General features: G+C 40.8%; 1 protein-coding gene across 1 annotated transcript in view; it reads left to right on the top strand.

The window, feature by feature from the left end:
• Positions 1–12,910, top strand: part of KCNB2 (potassium voltage-gated channel subfamily B member 2) — a 354,012-nt gene extending 341,102 nt beyond the window's left edge. The window contains exon 2 of the mRNA XM_008710790.2: positions 10,707–12,910. Coding sequence (XP_008709012.2) covers positions 10,707–12,866 — 2,160 coding nt within the window. The 3' untranslated portion in view covers positions 12,867–12,910. The remainder of the gene's footprint in view (positions 1–10,706) is intronic.
• Positions 12,911–23,010: the final 10,100 nt, after the last annotated feature.

Consider the following 23,010-nt stretch of genomic DNA (forward strand, 5'->3'; position numbering starts at 1 on the left):
AAAGGTTCCAAACCTCTTTGATTTTCCTCCCCTTTGCAAATAACATTAAATCCACTTTTGAACGAAGTAGATGGAACGGCTTTATGTGTTCTCAGCTCTCACACTAAAGCCTGGACCCTCACTGAAGAGTATGACCGGACTATATTGGTTTCCCAGAGCTTCTGCAACAAAATATCACAAAGTGCGTGGCTCAAAACAACAGAAATGTATTCTCTCACAGCTCTGGAGGCTAGAAGTCTGCAATCCAGGTGTCCGCAGGGCCCTGCTGCCTCTGGAAGCTCTACAGAGGAATCCTTTCCTGCGTTGTCCTAGCTTCCGCTGGTTGCTGGGGATTCCTGGGATTCCTTCCTTGGCTTATATCCGGACCACTCCTACTCCTGCCTCCACTGCCACATAGCCATCTTCCCTTTGTGTGTCTTTCTGTATCTCTCCTGGCCTCTTCAGAAGGACAGCAGTCATTGGATTTAGGGCTCACTCTAATTGAATATGACTCCATCTTAAATAATTACATCTGCAAATAAGGTCACATTCTGAGGTTCTGGGTGTACGTGAATTTAGGAGTGCACTCTTCAATCCAGTATGCACTTCCCAAAAGGATCAGACGTTTCGCTCTGCCCGACTTTCTGAAATCAGTCAGCAACACCCACAGAAATGAGCTCAGTGGCAACGTTAGGGGAAAGAGTGTGCTAACTTCAAATAGGAAGTTGTAAGAATACAAGTCTTTGCCCGGTGTGATTTCAGAATGTACACTTAAGGTAAAATTTTATAAAAGAAAATAGCTCTGGCAAATAATAGGGTGTGTCTCATAATGTTTTCATGTACCAATAAACTGTTGTTTAACTCTGAGAGAAATTTTTCTATTTCTATTCCAAACCCTGAAGTGCTTATTGGAATTTTTTTTGATATGAAGAAATACTCTTTTCAAAGAAAGGGATGATTTAAGGCAAGGATCACTCTGAGTTTTCCACCCACGTGAGATACACAGAGATGTGTCAGGGCTGCTCTGCTCCTGGTAAACTTAGTCATAAACATGGGGGGCTCCTAGACTCACCATCTTCATAGAAGTGAGGTTGAGATTCTACCTCATAAATAATTTGGTGACGTACTTCCTTCTTGAACCCCTTTCCAGATTGCTACTGCAATAGAAACTTCTCTTGTCTTCAGTTGCTCTCCTTGTTTTTTTTTAATAATAATTTTGTATTATGATATGTTAGTCACCATACAGTACATCCCCGGTTTTTGATGTAAAGTTCCATGATTCATTAGTTGCGTATAACACCCAGTGCACCATGCAATACGTGCCCTCCTTACTACCCATCACCAGCCTATCCCATTCTCCCACCCCCCTCCCCTCTGAAGCCCTCAGTTTGTTTCCCAGAGTCCACAGTCTCTCGTGGTTCATTCCCCCTTCTGTTTACCCCCCTTCATTTTCCCTTCCTTCTCCTACCCGATCTTCGGTTGCTCTCCTACCCCAATCAGCCCCACACACTGTAATTAGTGATCTTTCTAAAGTGCAAATCTGAGCATTCTGTTCCCCTGCTTAAATTTTTGTTGGTTGGTTGGTTTTGTTTTTACTCCTTACTCCAATGTCCTCAAGCTTTAGTAAGCTTCAGAAGCATCTGGAGGACTTGCTAAAACACAGATTTTTGGACCTTTCCCCAGAGTTTCTGATTCAGTAGGTATGGAGTGGGGCCTGAGAATTTGCAATTCTAACAAGTCATCACAAAATGCTGATGCTACTGGTCTGGGACCGCACTTGGAGGAAAACTGGCCTTTGGGGGAGGCCCACCAAACTCTTCATCAGTGCATCGAGTGCCCTTCAGAATTTGTCCATTCCATAACTTCCGAGAAGCACCCACCCCTGCTCATCTGTATGCCTCCACCTGCATCCAATCACACTATACCACTCAGTTCCCTGAAATCAGCATTATGGGAAGGTTGTGCAAGTAGCACACTGCACAAATGATGGAGCCATCATTCACACGATCTCTTTATTGGTACCCTCTGCAGCTGACAAGTGCACAAGCCTACACCCTTACACACAGCAGTCCTGAAATCGCCATGGACTCCTCCATGCCATGCCTCCTTATAGATGTCCCCAGCCATACAAAATCACTTGAAATTTTCTGAGCAAACCATATGTTTTGGGCTTCAAAACATTTGCCCACCTAGTCCTCCTGGCCTGTAATACCCTTATCCCCTTTCCTGCGTGGCAACTTCTACTCGTCCTTTAAGATCTCCCTCTCAAAGAGAAGATTTATAATTAGAATTGTCCTTAGAACTGGGTTGCACAGTCAGTTAAGCATCTGACTCTTGGTTTTGGCTCAGGTCATGATCTCGATGTCGTGAGATCGAGCCCTGCATCCGGCTCAGTACTGAGCATGGAATCTGCTTCAGATTCTTCCCCCCTCCATCTCCCTCCCCGTCTGCTCACTTATGTGCTCTCTCTCTCTCTCTAGAATAAATAAATAAAATCTTTTTAAAAATTGTCCTTAGGGCAAAAAAAATAATAATTTTTCCAACAGGAAAAGGAAAAATGATATAGAATCTGGATACAACTGTAAATACTCTAGTGTCCAAAACACTCTAAGTGTTCAATCTGTTTTTTCTCCCTCAGGTTTTCATGAATTATTTTTTCAAAGAACTAGCAAGTTGATAAGAAGGAAAAACTGGAGGGAGGCTTATTTCCATTTATTTTTTTCTTGTCTACACATCTCTAAGATGTGTATTTATTTATATGGATATGGTGTTTTAACAAATTACATTTGTAAATAAACATTTTAAATGGAATGTATAGCATTCTTAAGTTTGCACTTTTATGATGTTTTTACTTCTTTTCTGTGATGCTTGACTTTTGATTGCATGAAATAGTGATATGTGTGCATGTGTTTCTATGTATGTGTATGTGCGTGTTTGTGTGTATGTATAAGTGTGTATTTTTTTAAATTGAGGTATAATTGATGTTTAGCAGTCTATTAGTTTCAGGTGTAAAACATAATGATTCGATATTTGTATACGCTGTGAAATGATCACCACAGTAAGTCTGCTTAACATCTGTCACCACACGTCGTTACAAAAATACATTTTTCTTGTGATGAGAACTTGCACGATTTCCTCCCTTAGCAACTATGCCATATAACAAGTGTGCCACACAGTGTCATGGGCTATAGTCACCCTGCTGTCCATTACATTTACACGACTTATTTTCTAACTGGGCGTCTGTACCTTTTGACAACCTTCACCCATTTCTTCTCCTCTCACAACTACCAGTCTGTTCTCTGTGTCTGTGAGGGTTTTATTGGTTTCGCTTTTGCTTTAGATTCCACATACAAGTGAGGCCGGACGACATTTGTCTTTCTTTTCTTTTTTTTTTTTTTTAAGATTTTATTTATTTATTTGGCAGAGAGAGACAGCCAGCAAGAGAGGGAGCACAAGCAGGGGGAGTGGGAGAGGAAGAAGCAGGCTCCCAGCGGAGGAGCCTGATGTGGGGCTCGAACCCAGAACGCCAGGATCACGCCCTGAGCCGAAAGCAGATGCTTAACCACTGCGCTACCCAGGCGCCCCGACATTTGTCTTTCTTGTATATGTTTTTTCATGGATAACCTACATGATTAATTCTTCTCAGTGGCTTCACATTTTATTGCATGAATCTACCCTGATGTATGCATGGAACTATCACTTCATTGGTTGAATTACCTGCAAATTCCACATCTGACTCAACTACAACAACAAAAAAAAAGTGACACAGAATAAATACAGTACTTTTCTTTAAGAAACTGTATCCTTCTGTGAAGGTGAAGTCCAAAGCTAATATACATAGTCTCAAGCAGGCTTCTTAAGGAATAAGGTTAAAAAGGAAAACAGCAGTCTACTCAGCATAATGAAAAAAGAAAGGATTAATAAAAAGGATAGCTTAAACCTAGGAAAGGGTTATGTTGCTGAACTTGTAAAGCTGGTCCGTTATCATAAAATGGTCAATTTGTAATATGAATTTCTATTGTTAAAAAAATTCTCTTGCTGGTTAAAGCTTTTAGGTTGACTTTGGGCCCCATGGAAGTGGTAGAATGTGGCTAAGAACCTGTCTGATTCTTCTGTGTGCTCTGTGTCAGGCATTATAAGAAATTCTATGCAAAATAGGTATTTGGTGCCTTCCAAAATTCTAAAACCTTGCTTGAGAAACAAAATTATCGCCTGTGAAATTGTCAAATGATTAAGAAGTTTGTACGGTTTTATGGGTGTAACCAAACCTGATCAAAACCCTGGCCGGCCTAAGCTGGAAGGGGGCAGCTTACTGGCAAGCAGTGTTCTGAGGCAGACGCAGAGCCCCTCACAATTTGAGTGAGTCACTCCTCCTTCTGGAGCACTGCCCTTTATGTGACGCCACCCCAGCAATTCCTAATCTCTCGGTTCAAACTTCAGGTTTCCAGGAGCAAGAATATCTGATCGGGCCAGCTAGAGCAATGGATTAACTTACCAAGGAAGTAAGGTTGCCAGGTCAAATATGGAAGGCCTAGTGAATTTCATATAAACAATATATTTTTTTAGTGCAGGTATTCCCGTACAAATGTTTGATTCAAATATAACAGCATCTTGCTTTCTATTTCTTAAATCTGCCAATCCTGTGGGTAGGCAGCTTTCTGAGTACAAGCAAGGCTGCCAAGGAGACTGTGTGAGGTCAAGTAACTGCAAGAAGTGTCCATTACACCTTCTGTGTATTGATAAACCCAGAAAATAAATGCTACAAAGCATTCAGAAGAGAGAGGCCACTGTAGTCTGGAGTGCCAGGGAGGGCTTCCCAGAGAAGTGGCAGGATTCGGGCAGATGGAGGATAGTGGGGCGTGGTAGTGCCTGATGGGATGAAGGCGGATGACATGCCCAGGAAGCATATATATCTCATATATGCGTAGATCAGATAGATAGATGATAGATAGATAGATGATAGATAGGTATGTATGTTTCTCTCTACAGACAGAGAGAGTGAAACTGTAGATATAGACAGATATAGATCCATAGTGAAACATACAGAGTGTTCTAGGATTTACTTTTTACAGCCTAGATATAAGTTAAATGAAATTCTGTTCAAAGGATAAACTCCACCTGTTTTCTTCTTGTCTCCCTCCCCCCAAATCTGTCATTCCCAGACTAAATAGAAGAGTCTACACATTTCTGTTGTGCTTTCTTGGGGAAGGCAGGGAGGCTCCGCAGTGTACAAAACAGGAGAGCTGTGCTCACTACCCTTGAGGGGCTAGTAGGGGCAGTGACGTGCGTCTTCTGCCAGGCTTGGCCAGTCTCCATCTTCACTCTCTGACTCCTGAAGACTTGTAAGAACAAATGACCTAAAAAGAGGTTACCCAATCACTGGAGTGTGTGTGAGATGAAAGGTATCCCCATCTCACTGTTGTTCCTTTCTTTGAAGAGTTACTGTGAAGAATAATTAAAGTTTCCTTCACTAGCCTTTTACCTAATAACTTGCTTCCTAACATCTAACCTTTTAAAATACAGAAATACATCATGGGTAGTGAAACAAAGCTTGTACCAGGAGATACCAAGAAACTATCAAATCAGTATCTTTAATCGTAAGATAACCGAAAACTCTTCTCTCAAAGAAGTGGTTTTGTATGTGAGAATAAAAAACTGAAAGAAGAATTGGATAGTATGTGGAACTAGATGGTTTCTCACACCTTACCCCAGATGAAAGGCATTCTGCAGGTGGACAGCTGACCTCAGCTTGGGCATGGAAGACTAAATGTCTTCAAACGCCTCATTCTACAGTGTCCAAATGCGGGTGGGGGAAGATTGAATTCCTGGGTCCCTGTTACCACGGGGCCAAAATAATTGACAAACGCCCGAACCTTTCGGCGATGTTCCTTCTTTGCAATGTGTCGTGTGTTAGCACGGAAGGGCTTCATGCTTCATTGTGTGCGAATCAGCTGAGGGTACTTAAGGTACTTGTACTTAAGGTACTTGTCCTGGGAGGGCCAAGGGAACATTTTGAAGGAGAAAGAACTAGTAGTCAACTAAGGGACTCCAGCATAGAGGAGAGGACCATGTGTTCTAGGAATATGAAAGCTAGACCAGCAAACTTAGATCAAAGAGCGAAGGATTTCCTTTCTGGTTTGCTGTGGTTGATAGCATCCTGAGAAATAGCTAGAAAGAGCAGATCAGTGGATAAAAGTCATGATATTCCAGCGAACTTCTAGCCTCTTCCCTCGACAACTGGTTTAAAGTTTGGCTTATATGCTCATGCTTTGTCCTTTTTGTGAAAGTGGAAAATTCTTTGTGCTCCTAATAATGTTTGTCACAGGGCTTTTCCTTGCTGTCAATTTAAATAAGCTGGTTCTCTCCTGAAAATTCTCATCATCACGTTCTCCATGCTGTTTTCTATTGCTGACCAGGTTTTTTTTGCTTGTTTAATGTGTTATATCCCGATAGGAAGAGAAAGCAGGTAACTTTCACCTTTCAGCATACATTTGTGAAGGTAGGAAGGAGAGGTTAGGGAAGAGAGGGGAGAGAGAATATACCTGCAATGACCCTCGGTGCAAGGCACAGAAGTTTCCATGTGTTTTCGTGGAGTGTGGAATGTCAGTGACTTTAAAGCAGATATGAAATTGTATCTAAATGGGGGATAAACAGTCTAAGTATTTTTTATTTCCTCTTGATGCTGGCTGAAGGCTTTGTCCAGACACATCTCCAGCATTTCTATCCCCCTTTACATTTTATGGGATGCTTCATGTGAACGATCTAGTTTGATCCTTAACAACCCTGTGAGGCATGTGAGGCAAATGTGGGGCACCTCATTTTGCCAGTAAGGGAACCGAAGCTCAGAGAGGGAACTGGCCTGTCTAAGTAGCCCGCAGAGGTAGAAGCATATGTTTTCATTCCCTGTCCTGTGTTCTTTCCACCACAGAACCCCCATTAATACCATTATACCCCTTCAGAGGCTATAACATCAACAAATTGGTACAATTGAGGCAAGTCTCCAACCGCCTTACTTCCTCTCACAAACAGATATCTAGGCAACCGACCTTTGGTACCTATTACTGCAAGTGCGAGGAGTCCCCCTCTTAACTCCATGTGATCCTGTGAATTTCTGTGTTTATGTGAAGAATTAAAATCATGACCCAGGTGATTTAAAGGAAAGTTTTATCCAGAAAGACAGTCTATTCCCAGTAACTAAATGCTTGGAACATAACAGTGCAATAGCTTTCAAAGTCTTCTCATTTGACTTTTCATTTCTTCAGCAACAAAAGTGTTTTGGCCATTCAGCCACATGACAGGATCCGTTGTGACTTGTCCTCGGTTTGGTTTGCAGACATGACTGGAATTAGCAAAATGTGGTGGTTTAGAAAGAGAATCATCACATGCGAGAGGTGAAAGGGACTGTGGAGATGATCTAATGCAAATCTCCAGGGGAGTTAGCCAATCTCACCCAGATAATTGTTTGCAGTTCCTCCATGTCCGCTTCATTTGCCATGTGCAAGCCAAAGTCCGCTTGCTAGAGCTGAGAGAGACAGTTGGTAGAGGTGATGGGAATTAAAAATCTAACTTGTGCATAGTTAGGATCAAAGAGGCAATGCCTAAATGCGGTAGGATTTGCTGTACTCAAAAATATCCATGTTTAGAAGTATTTCCTGTAGTTTAGTGCAAAATATCACATTTATTATATTTATTTTGTTTTAAAACTCTACAATAAAACAATAAACTCCCATTTGGCTTATTGTCCTACACATCATCTTTGGTATATATTGAATAATTTGTCTACAGCACTGTCTTTCTGGGAGAACTCCAAGCTTCACAGATATTTAAAATAAGCCATTTCTCTAAACTGAAAGCAAGTGGATTTTGACAGATTAAATTTGAACTTGAGACAGAAAATAATGCACTTCAGTACCTATGGTTTCTATAACACAAATATAGGGTTGCTAAGAGCTTGAGTGTTTGGTTTTTTCCTGTTGTTATTCTTTTCCTTCAAAAATGTACTCCAAAAATGTACTCCTGGGTGGCGCGGTTGTTAAGCATCTGACTCTTGGTTCTGGCTCAGGTCATGATTTCAGGGTCATGACGTTGAGCCCCACATCAGGCTCCATGCTCTGCACAGAGTTTGCTTGGGACTCTTTCTCCCCCTCCCTTTGCCCCACTCCCTCTCTCTCCAATTCAATAAATGAATCTTTGGGGGGTGGGGAAAAAATGTACATCAGATCATATTGTGCCTGGGCTGAATTTCCAGGTATAAAATGTAGCTGTATGTGTTAAGTTGCGGTTGACTGTAGACTGCATTAGTACTATACAGTGTTTCATTATTTCCCAAAATTAGCTACCCAAGTTAAATGACCTACAGTTTAGCTGTGATTATGGAGTCAAGGAAAACTGAAGGCCCACCTTGGACCACCCACTTCTGTTCTTTGTCCAAAAGGGTTGGAAGATAATGGAATGGTGTCATTTGTATTTCTACTTCTCTCCTTGCTCTTTGAAGTGATAAGCATCAGGAAGATGCATCCAAAACGGGCAGGTGAACAGATAAGATATGGAAAATCTAGAATATGGATTGTCAGAACAAGAATGAGGGCAGCAATGCCAGCACTTAAAATGCCCACTGGATATAATATACCTGTTATATCACAGCATGACCTTCTAGAAAGCAGAGGGACCTGGTTACTCATGGTAAGAGCATAAGAATGGATGGCACCTGACCAGTGCTTCCTAAGGAATATTGTAGTGGCAGAATTTTGTCAGTGTCACCCTGCCATTGGCCTCTGTGGGTGAAGATTCAAGATGAGCTTTCCCAGCTTGCCCTTAGTAAATCCTCTGAATCCATTATCCACGGATTTATCTAAACCTTCAGGGAAGCTTTCTAACTTTAGCTTCCACAATCTCTTAGAATAGGATGAAGAGAACCTTTTTTCTACGGTGATTCATTGATCCACGATTTGCAAGGAAATTCTGAAGTATACTCAAGTAAAAAGTACTTACCTTAGTTTTGTCCAAGAAAAATATATAAAATACTAACAGTAAAATACCGTACTTTAAGTTAAGGAACCATAAATCTTTAGTCAGTATCTGCAGCACACTCTGAAATACATTATACTGCAACTTTACTTAATAGAGATTTGAGAGGAAAGATAGAAGCTGAAAGAACAGGAACGAAATACAATGAAAGGTATAGGAGGCATACGAGGAGAAAGGGTCAGGAAAGTAACCCAGAAGAAGAGACACTTACAAGAGTAAAGAGAGGAAAATGGAAGGAGAAAGAACAGAAGACTCTCGTTTACAAGTCCTGCTGTCAGTTAGAAGCAAACTAATTTCTTCATGATCTCAGGTTCACTGGGCTGTGGGATCTCAAGCTGCTTAATCATTGTCCTTTGAAACGTTTACTGGATGCTACATTTTTAAATTAAATAGTCACTGTCAGGGTATTTTTCAGAGCTACCTATAATAACTGAGACCAATGGCAGCTCCCGAGATCACTGACAAAGGTCAGACGAAGCCAAGCCAGACCTAATCTAGCTAAGAGAGGCTTCCTATTCACCAAGTATGGGTCCCAGATGCATAGTCTTTACTAAGCAAAAAAGTGCTTCCTCCCCTGGCTCTCAAACCTTCATGCTTGGTCTTATAAATCTCCGCCTTATAAAGAAATCCCTACTTGGGCTGCCTATATGGTGAATGTCTTCACAGATTTCCCACATACCTGTTCTTGGCCTTTGTCTTTCCAGACTGGAGTCCTGTTCATTTCAGCCTCTTAATAATGCGAGTGCCTTTCATTTATTTGGCAATATTTGTGTGTCATGTAATCTTCACAACAACCAGGAAACAGCTATGACCATTGTCTTTGTTTTACAGATTTGTAAACTGAGACAATGAGAGGTTAAAAACGTGCCCAAGGTCACATAGGAAGCGATAAAGCCAGGCTCAGAGCTCAGACTGACGAAAATCCTGTCATCCCATCTTCTCAGTTCTCCCTGAGCTTTTCCTCTTTCCTGCCACATCTGACATCGTGCTTTTTCCTCCACCTAAAATGTCTGCCCTGCACCAAAATCATCGTGGTTGGTCAACAAGATCTTCTTTATGAAACCTTTCTTGACCGAATGAAGTTAGCTCTGATCTTCCTTTCCCCCATGATGCTGGCCAGAAGTCCCCACATCCCAGGATGAAGGCTCTCCTGATTTGGTTCTGCCGTCAGTGCTTACCACATGAATGGTATTGGTCATACGGGAAGCATTGTTGCACTGAATGCTGTATTCTCTCTCGTGTGTAGGTCGGCATTTGTGGTTTTAATTGTAGAATAAAACTTCTAGAAACCATGAATTCTGTCTAGCATATGTGGCATGTCAGGCGATTCACTTAAAGAAACACAAACCAGGTGGCTTAGAGGGAAAAATAGCAAAACTAAGAGAAGCGAGATTGCTCCCCAAAGCGATTCCAAAGGATGGTTACTCACACAAGAACAAAGGCAGGGGTGGGGAATGGATTATTTTGGTCAAATTGCTTAGGCCCTGGAATTTAAATGGGTACTACATTGGGCTTCTAAGTGAGATGAACTCATGAAAAGTGAATGTGTTTGCATTAGTTAGAGAATGTTAGGCTATAAAGTTACCTTCCTGGAATATCTTTGAGCAATTCGTATCATTGAAAGACCAGTGAATCCAAATGTCTCCCAGCTGCCTACGCAACAGAGTATTTGCTAACTTGGACTCCCTTCTCTTTTCCAGATCTTGGCCATCGTGTCCATCCTGTTCATCGTGCTCTCCACCATCGCCCTGTCTCTCAACACGCTGCCAGAGCTGCAGGCGGTGGATGAATTTGGACAACCCAACGACAACCCCCAGTTGGCCCATGTGGAGGCTGTGTGTATTGCTTGGTTTACCATGGAGTACCTCTTACGCTTCCTATCCTCACCAAATAAGTGGAAGTTCTTTAAAGGCCCGCTGAATGTCATTGATTTGCTGGCCATCTTGCCCTATTACGTCACCATCTTCCTCACGGAGTCCAACAAGAGCGTGCTGCAGTTCCAGAACGTGAGGCGTGTGGTTCAGATCTTCCGAATCATGCGCATCCTCAGGATCCTGAAACTCGCCAGACACTCCACAGGCCTGCAGTCTCTGGGGTTCACCCTCAGACGGAGTTACAACGAACTGGGCTTACTGATCTTATTCTTGGCCATGGGGATAATGATATTTTCCAGCCTGGTATTTTTTGCTGAGAAGGATGAAGATGCTACCAAGTTCACCAGTATCCCCGCGTCGTTTTGGTGGGCCACCATCACCATGACCACCGTGGGCTATGGTGACATTTACCCGAAAACGTTATTAGGGAAAATAGTGGGAGGCCTCTGCTGTATTGCCGGGGTTCTGGTTATTGCTCTTCCCATCCCAATCATCGTGAATAATTTTTCTGAGTTTTACAAGGAGCAGAAACGCCAGGAGAAGGCAATTAAAAGGAGAGAGGCTCTTGAGCGGGCCAAGAGGAACGGAAGCATCGTTTCTATGAACTTGAAAGATGCCTTTGCCCGAAGCATGGAACTGATCGACGTGGCCGTGGAGAAGGCAGGAGAGTCAGCCAGTACCAAGGACTCAGCGGATGATAATCACCTGTCCCCAAGCCGCTGGAAATGGGCCAGGAAAGCGCTGTCGGAAACGAGCTCCAACAAATCTTTCGAGAACAAGTACCAGGAGGTCAGCCAAAAAGATTCCCACGAGCAGCTGAACAACACCTCCTCCTCCAGCCCGCAGCACCTGAGTGCCCAGAAGCTGGAGATGCTGTACAACGAAATCACCAAGACCCAGCCTCACGCTCACCCGAACCCCGACGGCCAGGAGCAGCCCGAGAGGCCGTCTGCGTACGAAGAGGAGATAGAAATGGCCGAAGTGGTCTGCCCGCAGGAGCAGCTGGCCGTGGCGCAGACCGAGGTCATCGTGGACATGAAGAGCACCTCCAGCATAGACAGCTTCACCAGCTGTGCCACCGACTTCACGGAGACCGAGAGGTCGCCCCTGCCGCCGCTGTCCGCCTCCCACCTGCAGATGAAGTTCCCACCCGACCTCATGGCGACGGAAGAGCACCAAAGAGCCAGGGGGCCCCCATTTCTAACACTAAGCAGAGAGAAAGGGCCCGGGGCCAGGGATGCCATCCTGGAATACGCTCCAGTCGACATAACTGTGAGCCTCGAGGCCGGCGCTTCCCAAAGTGGGCTCCACGGCCCTTTGCAGTTGGACAGCACCTCCGAGAGCCCTAAGAGTTCGCTGAAAGGCAGCAACCCCCTGAAATCCAGATCGCTCAAAGTGAACTTTAAGGAAAACAGAGGCAGCGCCCCCCAGACCCCGCCCAGCACAGCCAGGCCCCTGCCGGTCACGACGGCTGACTTTTCACTCACCACCCCGCAGCTCATCAGCACCATCCTCCTCGAAGAAACCCCCTCCCAGGGAGACAGACCCTTGCTGGGTGCCGAGGTAGCCGCACACTGTCAGGGACCTTCCAAAGGGCTGACCCCTCGGTTTCCCAAGCAGAAACTCTTTCCTTTCTCGTCAAGAGAGAGGAGGAGCTTCACCGAAATAGACACTGGCGAAGATGATGACTTCCTCGAGCTCCAGGGGCCCAGGCAGGACAAGCAGGCTGACTCCAGCCCAAACTGCTTTTCAGATAAACCTAGTAGTGATGGAAGAGACCCTTTGAGAGAAGAGGCCTGTGTGGGCTCTTCCTCCCCCCAGGACACAAGTCACAACTGTAGGCAGGACATTTACCATGCTGTGGCAGAAGTAAAAAAGGACAATAGTCAAGAAGGGTGCAAGATGGAAAACCACTTGTTTGCCCCAGAAATTCATTCCAACCCGGGAGACACAGGTTATTGTCCCACACGTGAAACCAGCATGTGACTAGTTACAAAAGCAATAATAATAATAATAATTAATAATAATAATAAAACTTGTTTCTTAAAAATGCGGTAATAATGCCTGTGAACTAAAAACATGGGAGGCCCCCCCACAAAAAAAGTGCATAAAATGTTATTTTTGCATGGCATGAGCAGTTTAGTTTAAGTACTGTTTAAATAAAGTCAAGACTGCATTTTGTAACAAACAAAAGTGACTGAGGAACAGTGAACAAATAAAGAGAGCTCTATTAGGAACCAGTATTCTGCAATGTCTGACATTTTTGATCCTTTCATTTCAAATTATAGACAGATTTTCAACTTTTAACTTTTCTGTTACAATGAATTTTAGAATTTGCACATGAAAGGATGAAATGTCATTGCATGCATTCGTAATTATGAGGACCAAGGTGCTCTGAGCTTGCAAAATGCCTGACTTTGTAAATAATGGGATCCAGGATGCAAAATTGTCAAGAACATATGGAAACAAGTTTCTGAGACACAGACACCTTCCTTCACAGCTACTGCCTGGAGGAGCTGTACAGACTTCTTGTTGCAAAATTGCAACCTCTTCTTAAACCATCTCACATATCTTGCTTTGGGTTATAAAGCTCTTAAAAGTACATTTGTTTAAAGGAATACAGTATTTTTATTGCGATATAGTTCATAGGGTACATTTTTCTTTTGTGTTTCTGCTTACTTGTGGCACTTGTGGTTTTATTTATAAGTCATGCAAATAGGCAAGATTTAATGACCAGATATCGACAAATTTGGAATTGAAGCTTGAAATTTTGCCAATTACATATCCAATTTTGCCACAGCCTAAAACCCTGAAAATATGTCCAAGGTTATATCATACAACTAAACTTTTTTTTTTAATGTCTCTCCACATTTGGAAATCGGGTTTTTTGTTTCTTGGTTTTTAAGTTGTGTGTTCACCATCGAAAGATGACGGTATTTTCCACTTGAAGCCAACATAAACTTTGCTATCTAAAGAATGCAGATATGCCAGAACGGGAATTCCAAAAAGTGACTTTTGACAAACTGAAAGCAAAGCTATTTAAGTGAGACCGCCACCCCTCACATAGTTAGTTGGGTTCAGAAATGAGTTACCGTGAAAAGAGTTCTCGGCAGGTAAGGGGTCGCCCCATAGTTCCCAGTGGGGGGAGGGAACACCGTAACTCGAAGAGCGCTACGGAGGCTGGTGGGCACCTGCCGCCAACAGCAGCAACTAGAAACACTCACTCACGTTCCCAGCTCCCCAAGCTTCATCAGGAATACCCTTGTTGAAAGCCACTTCCAGCATTTTCGACTGAAAACACTGAAATCCAGAGGAGTTAAGATACATACTGGTGGTTACCCTGTTGGTGAAGTCTGTGCTAAGAACCCAGGTCGGTTGAGTCCATTTTGCTTCGCAGGAAATGAAGGCTCTCTTTCCAGATCCGCAGCTACCAGATGCGTGATTCTGGTTAAGCCTTGGAAACCTCTTAGTCTCAGTTTTACCCCAATAAACCCAAGAGAGAATTATTTCTCAGGTCCCTTAAGACTTCAAGTTAATACGATTCCTTGGTCTCTCAGGAATGTCCAAGTTTTGCCTCAGCGTAATGCATTTTGTACGTGTGTGTGCCCGTGCGTGTGTGTATGTGAGAGAGAGTGTGTGTGTGTGTGTGTGTGTGTGGTTCATAGAAAGAGTTGGGAAAATTCCGGACCAAATTTAAAGCGCAACTTTTGTTTAAAGAAAAAACAAATTCTAAAGTGTATTCTATTTTTTAAAATACGATCAAAACACTGGCAAAAGACAACCCAAATGTTTAGAATTTAAGGCTTTAGGAATGACATTTATTAACAGAATCTGGTCATTATATCTCAGATAAGAAAACAAGTTTTGATCTTAGTTGAAATCCAAGCATCCCTACTGCTAAAAACAATTTTAAATGTTTCTCTTTCACTGTGCTTAGAATTCCTTAATGGGTTTCATGTTTGTCTCAAGACATAACCTTGAAGGGTTTATGGTCATTAGCCGTTGATATTTGCAGTCCTCATACTTATTTCAGTGTCTGAAATGAATTGTTGGTCTGTTTTTGTAAATCTAGAGTGTTCAAATTTTCTACATGTAGTTTTTCAAGTCAAACAGGTATATCTGCTGTTAGATGAATAGCAAATAAGTTATGAAAATCATTTTCCTTACACACTCTTACAAAGCAATTATTTTCTAATGTCTCTGTATTGTTGAATCTCAGTTTTTTTCTTTTATCTGTCTGCACAGGTGTGTTTGTCTTATTGCCCTGATAGTTCACTAATGCCCACTTTCATGTGTCTATTAGAACCCTGCTCCAGAACGCTTAATCTTAGAAATCTTGCCTAGATAAGGAATCTAGACATTCCACCCTGGAATCATTTTCCCTGAAAACTTTTTTCCTTTTAATATTTTTTAAGTTTCAAAGAATTTTCAAGAACATCTTATGGGAAGCTTAAGCTTCCATTTTTCTTAACCCCTCTGAGCCAAAAGTCTTCAGCTAGGAGAAAAATAAAATGCTCCTCTTAAAAAAAAAAAAAAAAAAAAAAAAAAAAAAAACTGACTTTGTTGTTTCCCAGGGAGGCAGTTTGGGAACCAAGGGCTCCCAGAATGCACTTCTGCAGCACTTCCTAGACCTTTTCAATGAACTGCAGCTGACGCAGAGAATGAACGTGTGTATGCCTGAAATGGTCTGCAAATATACCAAGCACAGAATTCTTTTGAAGTCTTATTTTTACATTAAAAATTCATGTAAATGCTGCATTTTATTCCATATGTTTCAATATAAAAGAACTGATGTTTTATATTGCTTATCGACTAGTAAAATTGATACTCTTATAACTTCATATACCTCTTTTGTACCCCTTGGAAAGTATGTCCCTAGTTTAAGAAGCACTGCATGGATGATGGGAACATAGACTGGTTCCTTCAGGCACGCTGGAGGTTTCTGCTACGGGGAGTGGGTACTCACCGGGAGCTAGCTCAGTGACCCAGGGACAAACGTCAGTGAGTAGAGAATATTTTAATGAACTCAGAATCACACGATCTCAAGAATGGTCCATTTGATTCTCCTAGCTATCTTAACAACCAGCGCAAACGGCCACAAGATCATCTTAGCTCAAAGACTGAGATCAATCATGAAAGTCTGAAAATGGATACATGGATAAATGTCTTGGATCACAAATACAAGAGTGACATCAGTCAGTGAGGCCCTGGAGTTGATCTAGTTTGTCTCTAAATATTTCCACTAGAAATTTCTCCACTCTGGCAAAACCAGCTGCTGGGAAGCAAGCAATTAGATCAAGCGTTATCCTGATATGACTAGATCTGGTAACAAGGAGAGTATATGCCAAGTATCTGTTCCCATTAATTTCTTGTCAAAACAGTCTCATTCTCATGCAGACACAGGCTGGGGAAAGCCACCAACTCAACTATTTTCTCTTGGAATTTGAATAGGGAAAAAAAAGCCTTATGGATGTAGAGTATTTCTTCTTGAACTTAATCCTCACAGCAGCCTTCTGAACTAGGTAGTATTTATCAGTAAAGGACCAGAGAGGTTATGCATTTTGTTCAAATTGACACAGGTCACTGGCGAATAGTAGAACCTGGCTTCATCCGTGTCGTCTGGCGTCAAGTCCGTCATTCCAACGTACCAGAGTATGTTTCGTTAGGTTTTTTTCCTATTCGTACCCGAAATTATGTTAAAAAAAAAAAACAAAACCTGGAGGCGCATTTATAGCCGTGCAGTTTGCTGAAAGTAGCAGTGAATCATGCCAAGTGGTAATGACTGAAGACAGATGACACTGACCATCTTCAACAGAAACGTTTGCCAATTTAGAATTCTGGTCGTAAGATCCACACCCTTGGGTGAAAGAAAAGAATTCATAGCTCATGATGTAACATGACATACATATCAGGCAGAGGGCTGAAGGAAGCCACCTGATTTTCTGAAACAAAAACAAGTAGAATTTTAGAACTACTTCTAGTCTAATTTCAAAAATTTTGTCGAACTGAATTTAATTGCCATTTCATTGTTCATTCATTCAGCAAATACTAGGTAAGCACCCCTGTATTACTCAGTACTAGGTATTAAACCCCTAAGTACGAGGTGAGCACCTCTGTATTCCACAGAAGGCACCGTGCTTGGTGCTAGGGTACAGCCCTTGGCCTCGTGGAGCTTACTGCCTGGGCCATTTACAGCCAGCCTGAGGATCATTTGGGTTACTGAAAAATGTCTCTTCTGAGTATGGAAAAAAAATCACTCAATTATCAAACCAGGGAAGCAGATGACAAGAACAAGTGAAATGCTTTTCCAGCAAACTGTTTTTCTAAGAAATAGACAGATGGCATAAACGGAAGTCTGATATATAATTATTTTTGAGTCACAATTTAGATTTACATGAGATAACAAACTGTTAACCTGATTGAGTGAGGTTATGGGTTGTCTTTCCTCTTTATCTGACAAATCGTAAAATAATTTTTTAATTAGATATAATGCTTGTCAAAATAGCTAGTAGTGGTCTGTCACTAATAACTACAGCAAGATTTAATACCAGTGGAAAAGTCTGTAACACATTTTCTATTTTAATAGTTTGATGACAGTTATGTGGTTAAAAACAAACCATTTTTATGGTTTGTCTTACTTCCCATTAACTACAGGCAACATTTTAGCTATATATCACTATTCTTTGTTTAGCCCTCTGAATTTCTAAATTGAAGATATTTAAAATTCTATTATATAGCTTGACTCAAGGGATTTATTCACCAGATCCATGTGACTTTGAAAATACATTAGATGTTTGTCCACTGCCACTGTCCTCACCCAAACAGAACTAAGAAAAGAAAAAAAAGAAAGAAAAAGAAAAAGAAGACGCTACAAAATCTAAGTAAAAAATGGAAATGCTCCAAGGCCCATCCCTGATAGGAAAAAGGAATGGCCCCAACTCCAAAAGCTTGGTTCTGTGTTATTGAAGTTAATGCTTACTGTAATGTAATGCTATCCTGCAATATAACGCTATCGGTTTCAATAACCATTTCTTCTACTTGCCTTTTTAAAAACAGCCTGAGTTAACTGCATAAATCCTTATTTACCATTACCATTAATGCATAATCCCTTCCTTCTTAAATCTCAAGGGGTTTTAATCTACAAAAATACCTATAAAGTGAGGTGGGGGAGATTCTCTTTAATAATAAGACAACCTAAGGCCAGCAAAAGATACAAGTACAAAAAAGAAGGAAGAAAAAGAAATGTGTGAGTAAATTAAACATGTTTTTTAAGCAGAGAAATGTATATTAGGTATGTGTATATGCTTTTATAAAATTTAGATTTACTATTGACATGAAATTCACAATTGAGACCATCATTCCAAGTTTAATCTCTCTCCTGAAGAAATTACTTCTTATGATTTAACCAGTACCAGATTGCTGTGATAAAATATTTCATTCGACTAACATTTATTGTCTACCATGGGCCAGAAATTAATTTATGCACAGTTTATCCCCTCCATTTTACAGTCTAGAAGAGATTTCATATTTAAAGAGATTATATTCCCAAGTGAAATCCAATTCCACAGTGTGAGCTGGAAATAGTATGGCGATACGTTTGAATTTGTAGTCTGAGAATTCCCATAACCCATTTTTATGTTCCCTCGGACTCGAATTACTTATTTCATTCCCTACTCTAGGATCTGAATGACCAGCATATGTGAATACACTTTCTACACATACATGTTTAAAATCACAGTAGCCGTCTGAAGCCTAGTGACAGTGTATCTCAATGGAGATAGTACCCTCTTCCACCAAAGGAAATGTGATTCTAGCAAAACTGATGTTGAAAATCATTGTTTTTATACTCCCATAACTGTTCTGTTTGATTTTTTTTTTTTTAAACTTCAGCCCGCATGCTGTGATAGAAGCCATCACAACCTGCTGGTCTGATGAAAATCTAATGCCAGTCCAAACAAGTAGCTCTCCCATCTGCAATGGGCAGTAATGGCAAACGATATGCCGAATGGTTTTTCTTTTAGTTATTTTTGTTTCATTTTAACCTAAAAAGGCTTTGAAATGGCATACCAAACAATAAAAATAGACTTTCAAAATCAAGATTCAGGGAAACAGACACAGAATCATGAAAACAGACCAGAGGTAGCCACGCAGTTCCAGAAAGGACGTCACGGGCTACCATCTGTTGTTGATTCTCCATATTGAGTGCCTTCTAGTGGTCGGTCTGAGAGCCAGTGGAATTCTCCATTTGCCCGGAAAGGAAGCGGTAATGAGGCCTTGAAAGAAAGTTTTCTACCATTTTACACCTTCCGTTACGCGTGCACGTAGCCAAAAATCACAACTACATCCTAGATGTTTTTGTCAGTGATCACTTCTCAGTTTTCTTTTTCTTATTCCAAAATATCTGATAAGACTGTTGCTACTTTCTGCACAGCACTTTCAGAATATAGCTACCTGCCGCCTCCAAATCAAAACACAATCACAGGTTTGGCTAACTATTTAGCGGTGCCCTAGCGTGGACTCTGACGACACGGTAAATGCTACTTTGACCTTTCCACGATGAGCAGGAAGCTAGAGAGAACTCAAGAGTGGTTTTTGTTTTTAAGAATCATGAACCTGTGAAGATAAAGTCATTCGGTTGATTAACTCCAAAACCCACAGTCTCCATTCTTCCTGAAGTTTACAAATAGAACCCGAAATGCCCCTGACTTGACCCCAGTGAAAAAATAGATGGTTTCTAAACTCCCAAGAGACACCTGTGGGTGCTGGCCAGAAATTCTATTACAGCCAGATTTCTGCCATCTTTAAACCAAGATACTTCTAACATTCTTATTTGCAGCATATGGGTTAGGCAGATTTCAACCTGCAAATACTCACGTCATAATGTTTAATTAGGAGGATTTTTGTAAAGGAAACAGATACATAGAAAGTAATATGTACTAATGTTACCCAAATTACTTCTCCAACAAAATGTGATTGCCAAAATTAATATATATATGGTATGAAAATCTCACTAAAGAATTGGCAAAATTTTCCTATTTAGTTCAAAGCCAAAGAGAGAAAAAAGAAAAAACCCTGCAATTTATGAAACACTATGGTTTGTCATACAATAGCCAAGTTTCAAATTTATGCAATTTTAAAAAGGTATTATATTAAATCATTAAAAATTCAACAGTGAATGTATAAAAAAGGTTTATTAAGCAAATATAAGGTGCCATTAGCACACTGAAGCATTTTTAATAATCTTTCATTTGACAGCATAATGACTATGTCTTGCTCTTGGCACCTTGTTTTCAACCCGAAAGCTTTTCTGTTTTATATTGTTGCTTGGGTGTTTGCTTGCTTCTTTGTTTTGTTTGAAGAAGTGAGGATAAGCACGAAACATGTTCAAAGGGGAAGTTATTGGATGACTTATTAACAGTACCTACAGTGCCCAGGGTACAACGGAAACCATTTGTAGAAGGGACTTGACCTCACTCCTTTCTACCTTCTTCTCAAGTCTCACCATCCTGGTTTGGAAACAGATTCTTTGATCGAACTCAGATCCTGCTTATCCAGATTTTTGATTCCTCTCCTGTCGGCAGCGCCCGCCAGCAATCCTCCCCTAGGTTCTGCCTGACTATAGTACTTCTGGTCTCAAGTCAAGGGCACGACCAATGGAGCCATTAGCCATAGCAACTTAAAGCCCAAAGCTAAGACTAACAGGAAGCTGTCCAGGTGCTCAGAGAAGCCTGAGGACAAAGGAACTGTCAACACAGTGTAATAGTATGGTCTGACCGTCAAAGCAATGACGCTGTATTTTTCTCCGCCTGTTAACAAAAGAATAATTTTTCAAATCCTCTAATAAGTTCTTGAACTTCAAAGGTAAATAACTAAGTTGATGAGAAAGGTGGTGACTACCTCACTGATTTGTCACCAGATACCAACCTAAATGCACTTTTCACTAAATTTCTGTGGGCAACCAATTAGTGTGTCTGTTTTCAGGGTCGTATCCAAAAAGGAAAATACCAATATTACCCTTTTCATTTTTAGTGGTAGCAAACATTTCAATCGGGGAAAACTGATATTACTCTGGTAGTTTTTACATGGTTCTTGGCCAAAACCGTTGTAACAATTTGAACAGAACTTCAGTAAAAGACATTAGGGGTGAAGAAAAGGCCATCTCAAAATATTGTACTTTGACGTACATCCGATTAGAAATCATTCAAATTTGGATTAAGATATCTTTTTAAGTTCTTTGTATAAAAATATCTTTAGGTGGTTTTGAAATTAATATTTCTCATTTTACTCTAAGTCTTTTAAAAAGTACTATTATAAATTAAACCAGATGGTATATAGTAAAGCACCTCGTACAACACCGGACAGGAGGTATTTATTTTCTTTTCTGAAAATATTCCAGAAGAAATCATTCAACTCACATTTGCCACTAATTACTTAGTCTTCTAAAATTTTTCTGTGGCTTTCTAAACACTCAAAATTTTAAATGTGTGTGAGTATAAATGTAGATTTTCACTCACTGTCACTTTAAAATAGAGAATATTTTGGGCACTTGTGTGGCTCGTTAGGTTAAGCATCTGCCTTCAGCTCAGGTCAAGATCCCAGAGTCCCACATCCGGACTCCCTGCTCAGCGGGGAGTCTGCCCCCCACCCCACTCCACCCCTCCCCGCTGCTCATGCTCTCTCTCTCTCTCACTTTCTTTTTTTTTTTAAGATTTTATTTATTTATTTGACAGAGAGAGAGAGACAGCCAGCGAGAGAGGGAACACAGTCAGGGGAAGTGGGAGAGGAAGAAGCAGGCTTCCAGTGGAGGAGCCTGATGTTATATGTATCTCCACCTCACGTGGCTTTAAAAAGAGACTAACATTATTTGGACAAATAACAATTACAAGACTTTAGCTTTATTATCTATTTGAAGATTCTTTTATACTCTCCTTATTACCAAAAAATTAAACAGACATGTGACTGCAACACACTCTTCCATCTTTATTCTTTCAATATTTGTGAACCTAAGGAGACAGATATATATTTATATACAAAGTAAGTCATAACCAAATTTGGTTCCAGATTTGCCACAATTGACTATTTGCCAAAATAAACTATAAAATGAGAATAAAAGCTTTCAATTTAAAAAGAATTCTTCATTAAATTTTGTTTTTATATTCTAAAGTGTAGATTATCATTAGGCTTCATCAGAGACTTTTTGTTTTGCTTTTTTGTCAATGTTAAAATCTTATGGACCAAGAAAGGTAACAGGAAGAAATTCATTTTTTATTTCAATTTATTTAAAATGCCTGTCACAAAAAATTTAGATAGAACCCTTATTTCCTACAAGGAGCTTCAGAGCTGAGTCATGACCAGGGACTATATATGATTCAGCCCACTACAAAGTCTTTACACGAAGTGCAACTACTCCGACCAAATTATGGGGAACAGGGGTGCAGCTAACTCCAATATTAGAGACAGACTGACTTTAAGAAGGTCTTCCATTGAATCTGCAAAGGAATTTCCAAGATACACTAAAATTTCACCTTCAGAGTATTCGGTATCCATCACTGGTAAACTGAAAATAATATTTTTATTTTAATGGGGGGTTTTGTTTTGTTCCATTTTGCCCAGTAATTTTATGACAGCTTTAGTATAACATATTACTTAGTTTGGGGTTTCAGTCAGTTGTCTGATGCTTAGAAAACTAATTCACGGTCTAAAGCATAATTGCACGACAGATCTAAATATTTAGTTATAGCCTAACGAATACTGTGTTCCTACCTGTTTTCTCAAAAAATAAAGGTCCTAGCTTATTAAATAGCATTCAGATAAAGCATTATACCATCCAACCAGCTCACTAAACGTAGTTACTACCTGTCTCTACGTAGCTTATGTAAAAGTTCAATGTTGACTGTCCACGCGTGCTGCACTTAAAAGCTGCTGAGTGGTTGTCTCATCTTATTATGTCGACACACTATGTGACAATGTCACGTACATAGGCCACAGTACAAAAGTGACTATAAACTGCTTACTCAACATCTAGCCCAAAAAAGGACTGAGGCAGTGACTAACGCCTTTGGTTAAATATCTCACTGAATCATTTCCATCTGTGTGTTTTTTACCATAAATACCGAGGTAGTAGTTTCTA

This window comes from Ursus maritimus, unplaced genomic scaffold, assembly GCF_017311325.1.
Source record: "Ursus maritimus isolate PB19 unplaced genomic scaffold, ASM1731132v1 scaffold_9, whole genome shotgun sequence".
Lineage (NCBI taxonomy): Eukaryota > Metazoa > Chordata > Mammalia > Carnivora > Ursidae > Ursus > Ursus maritimus.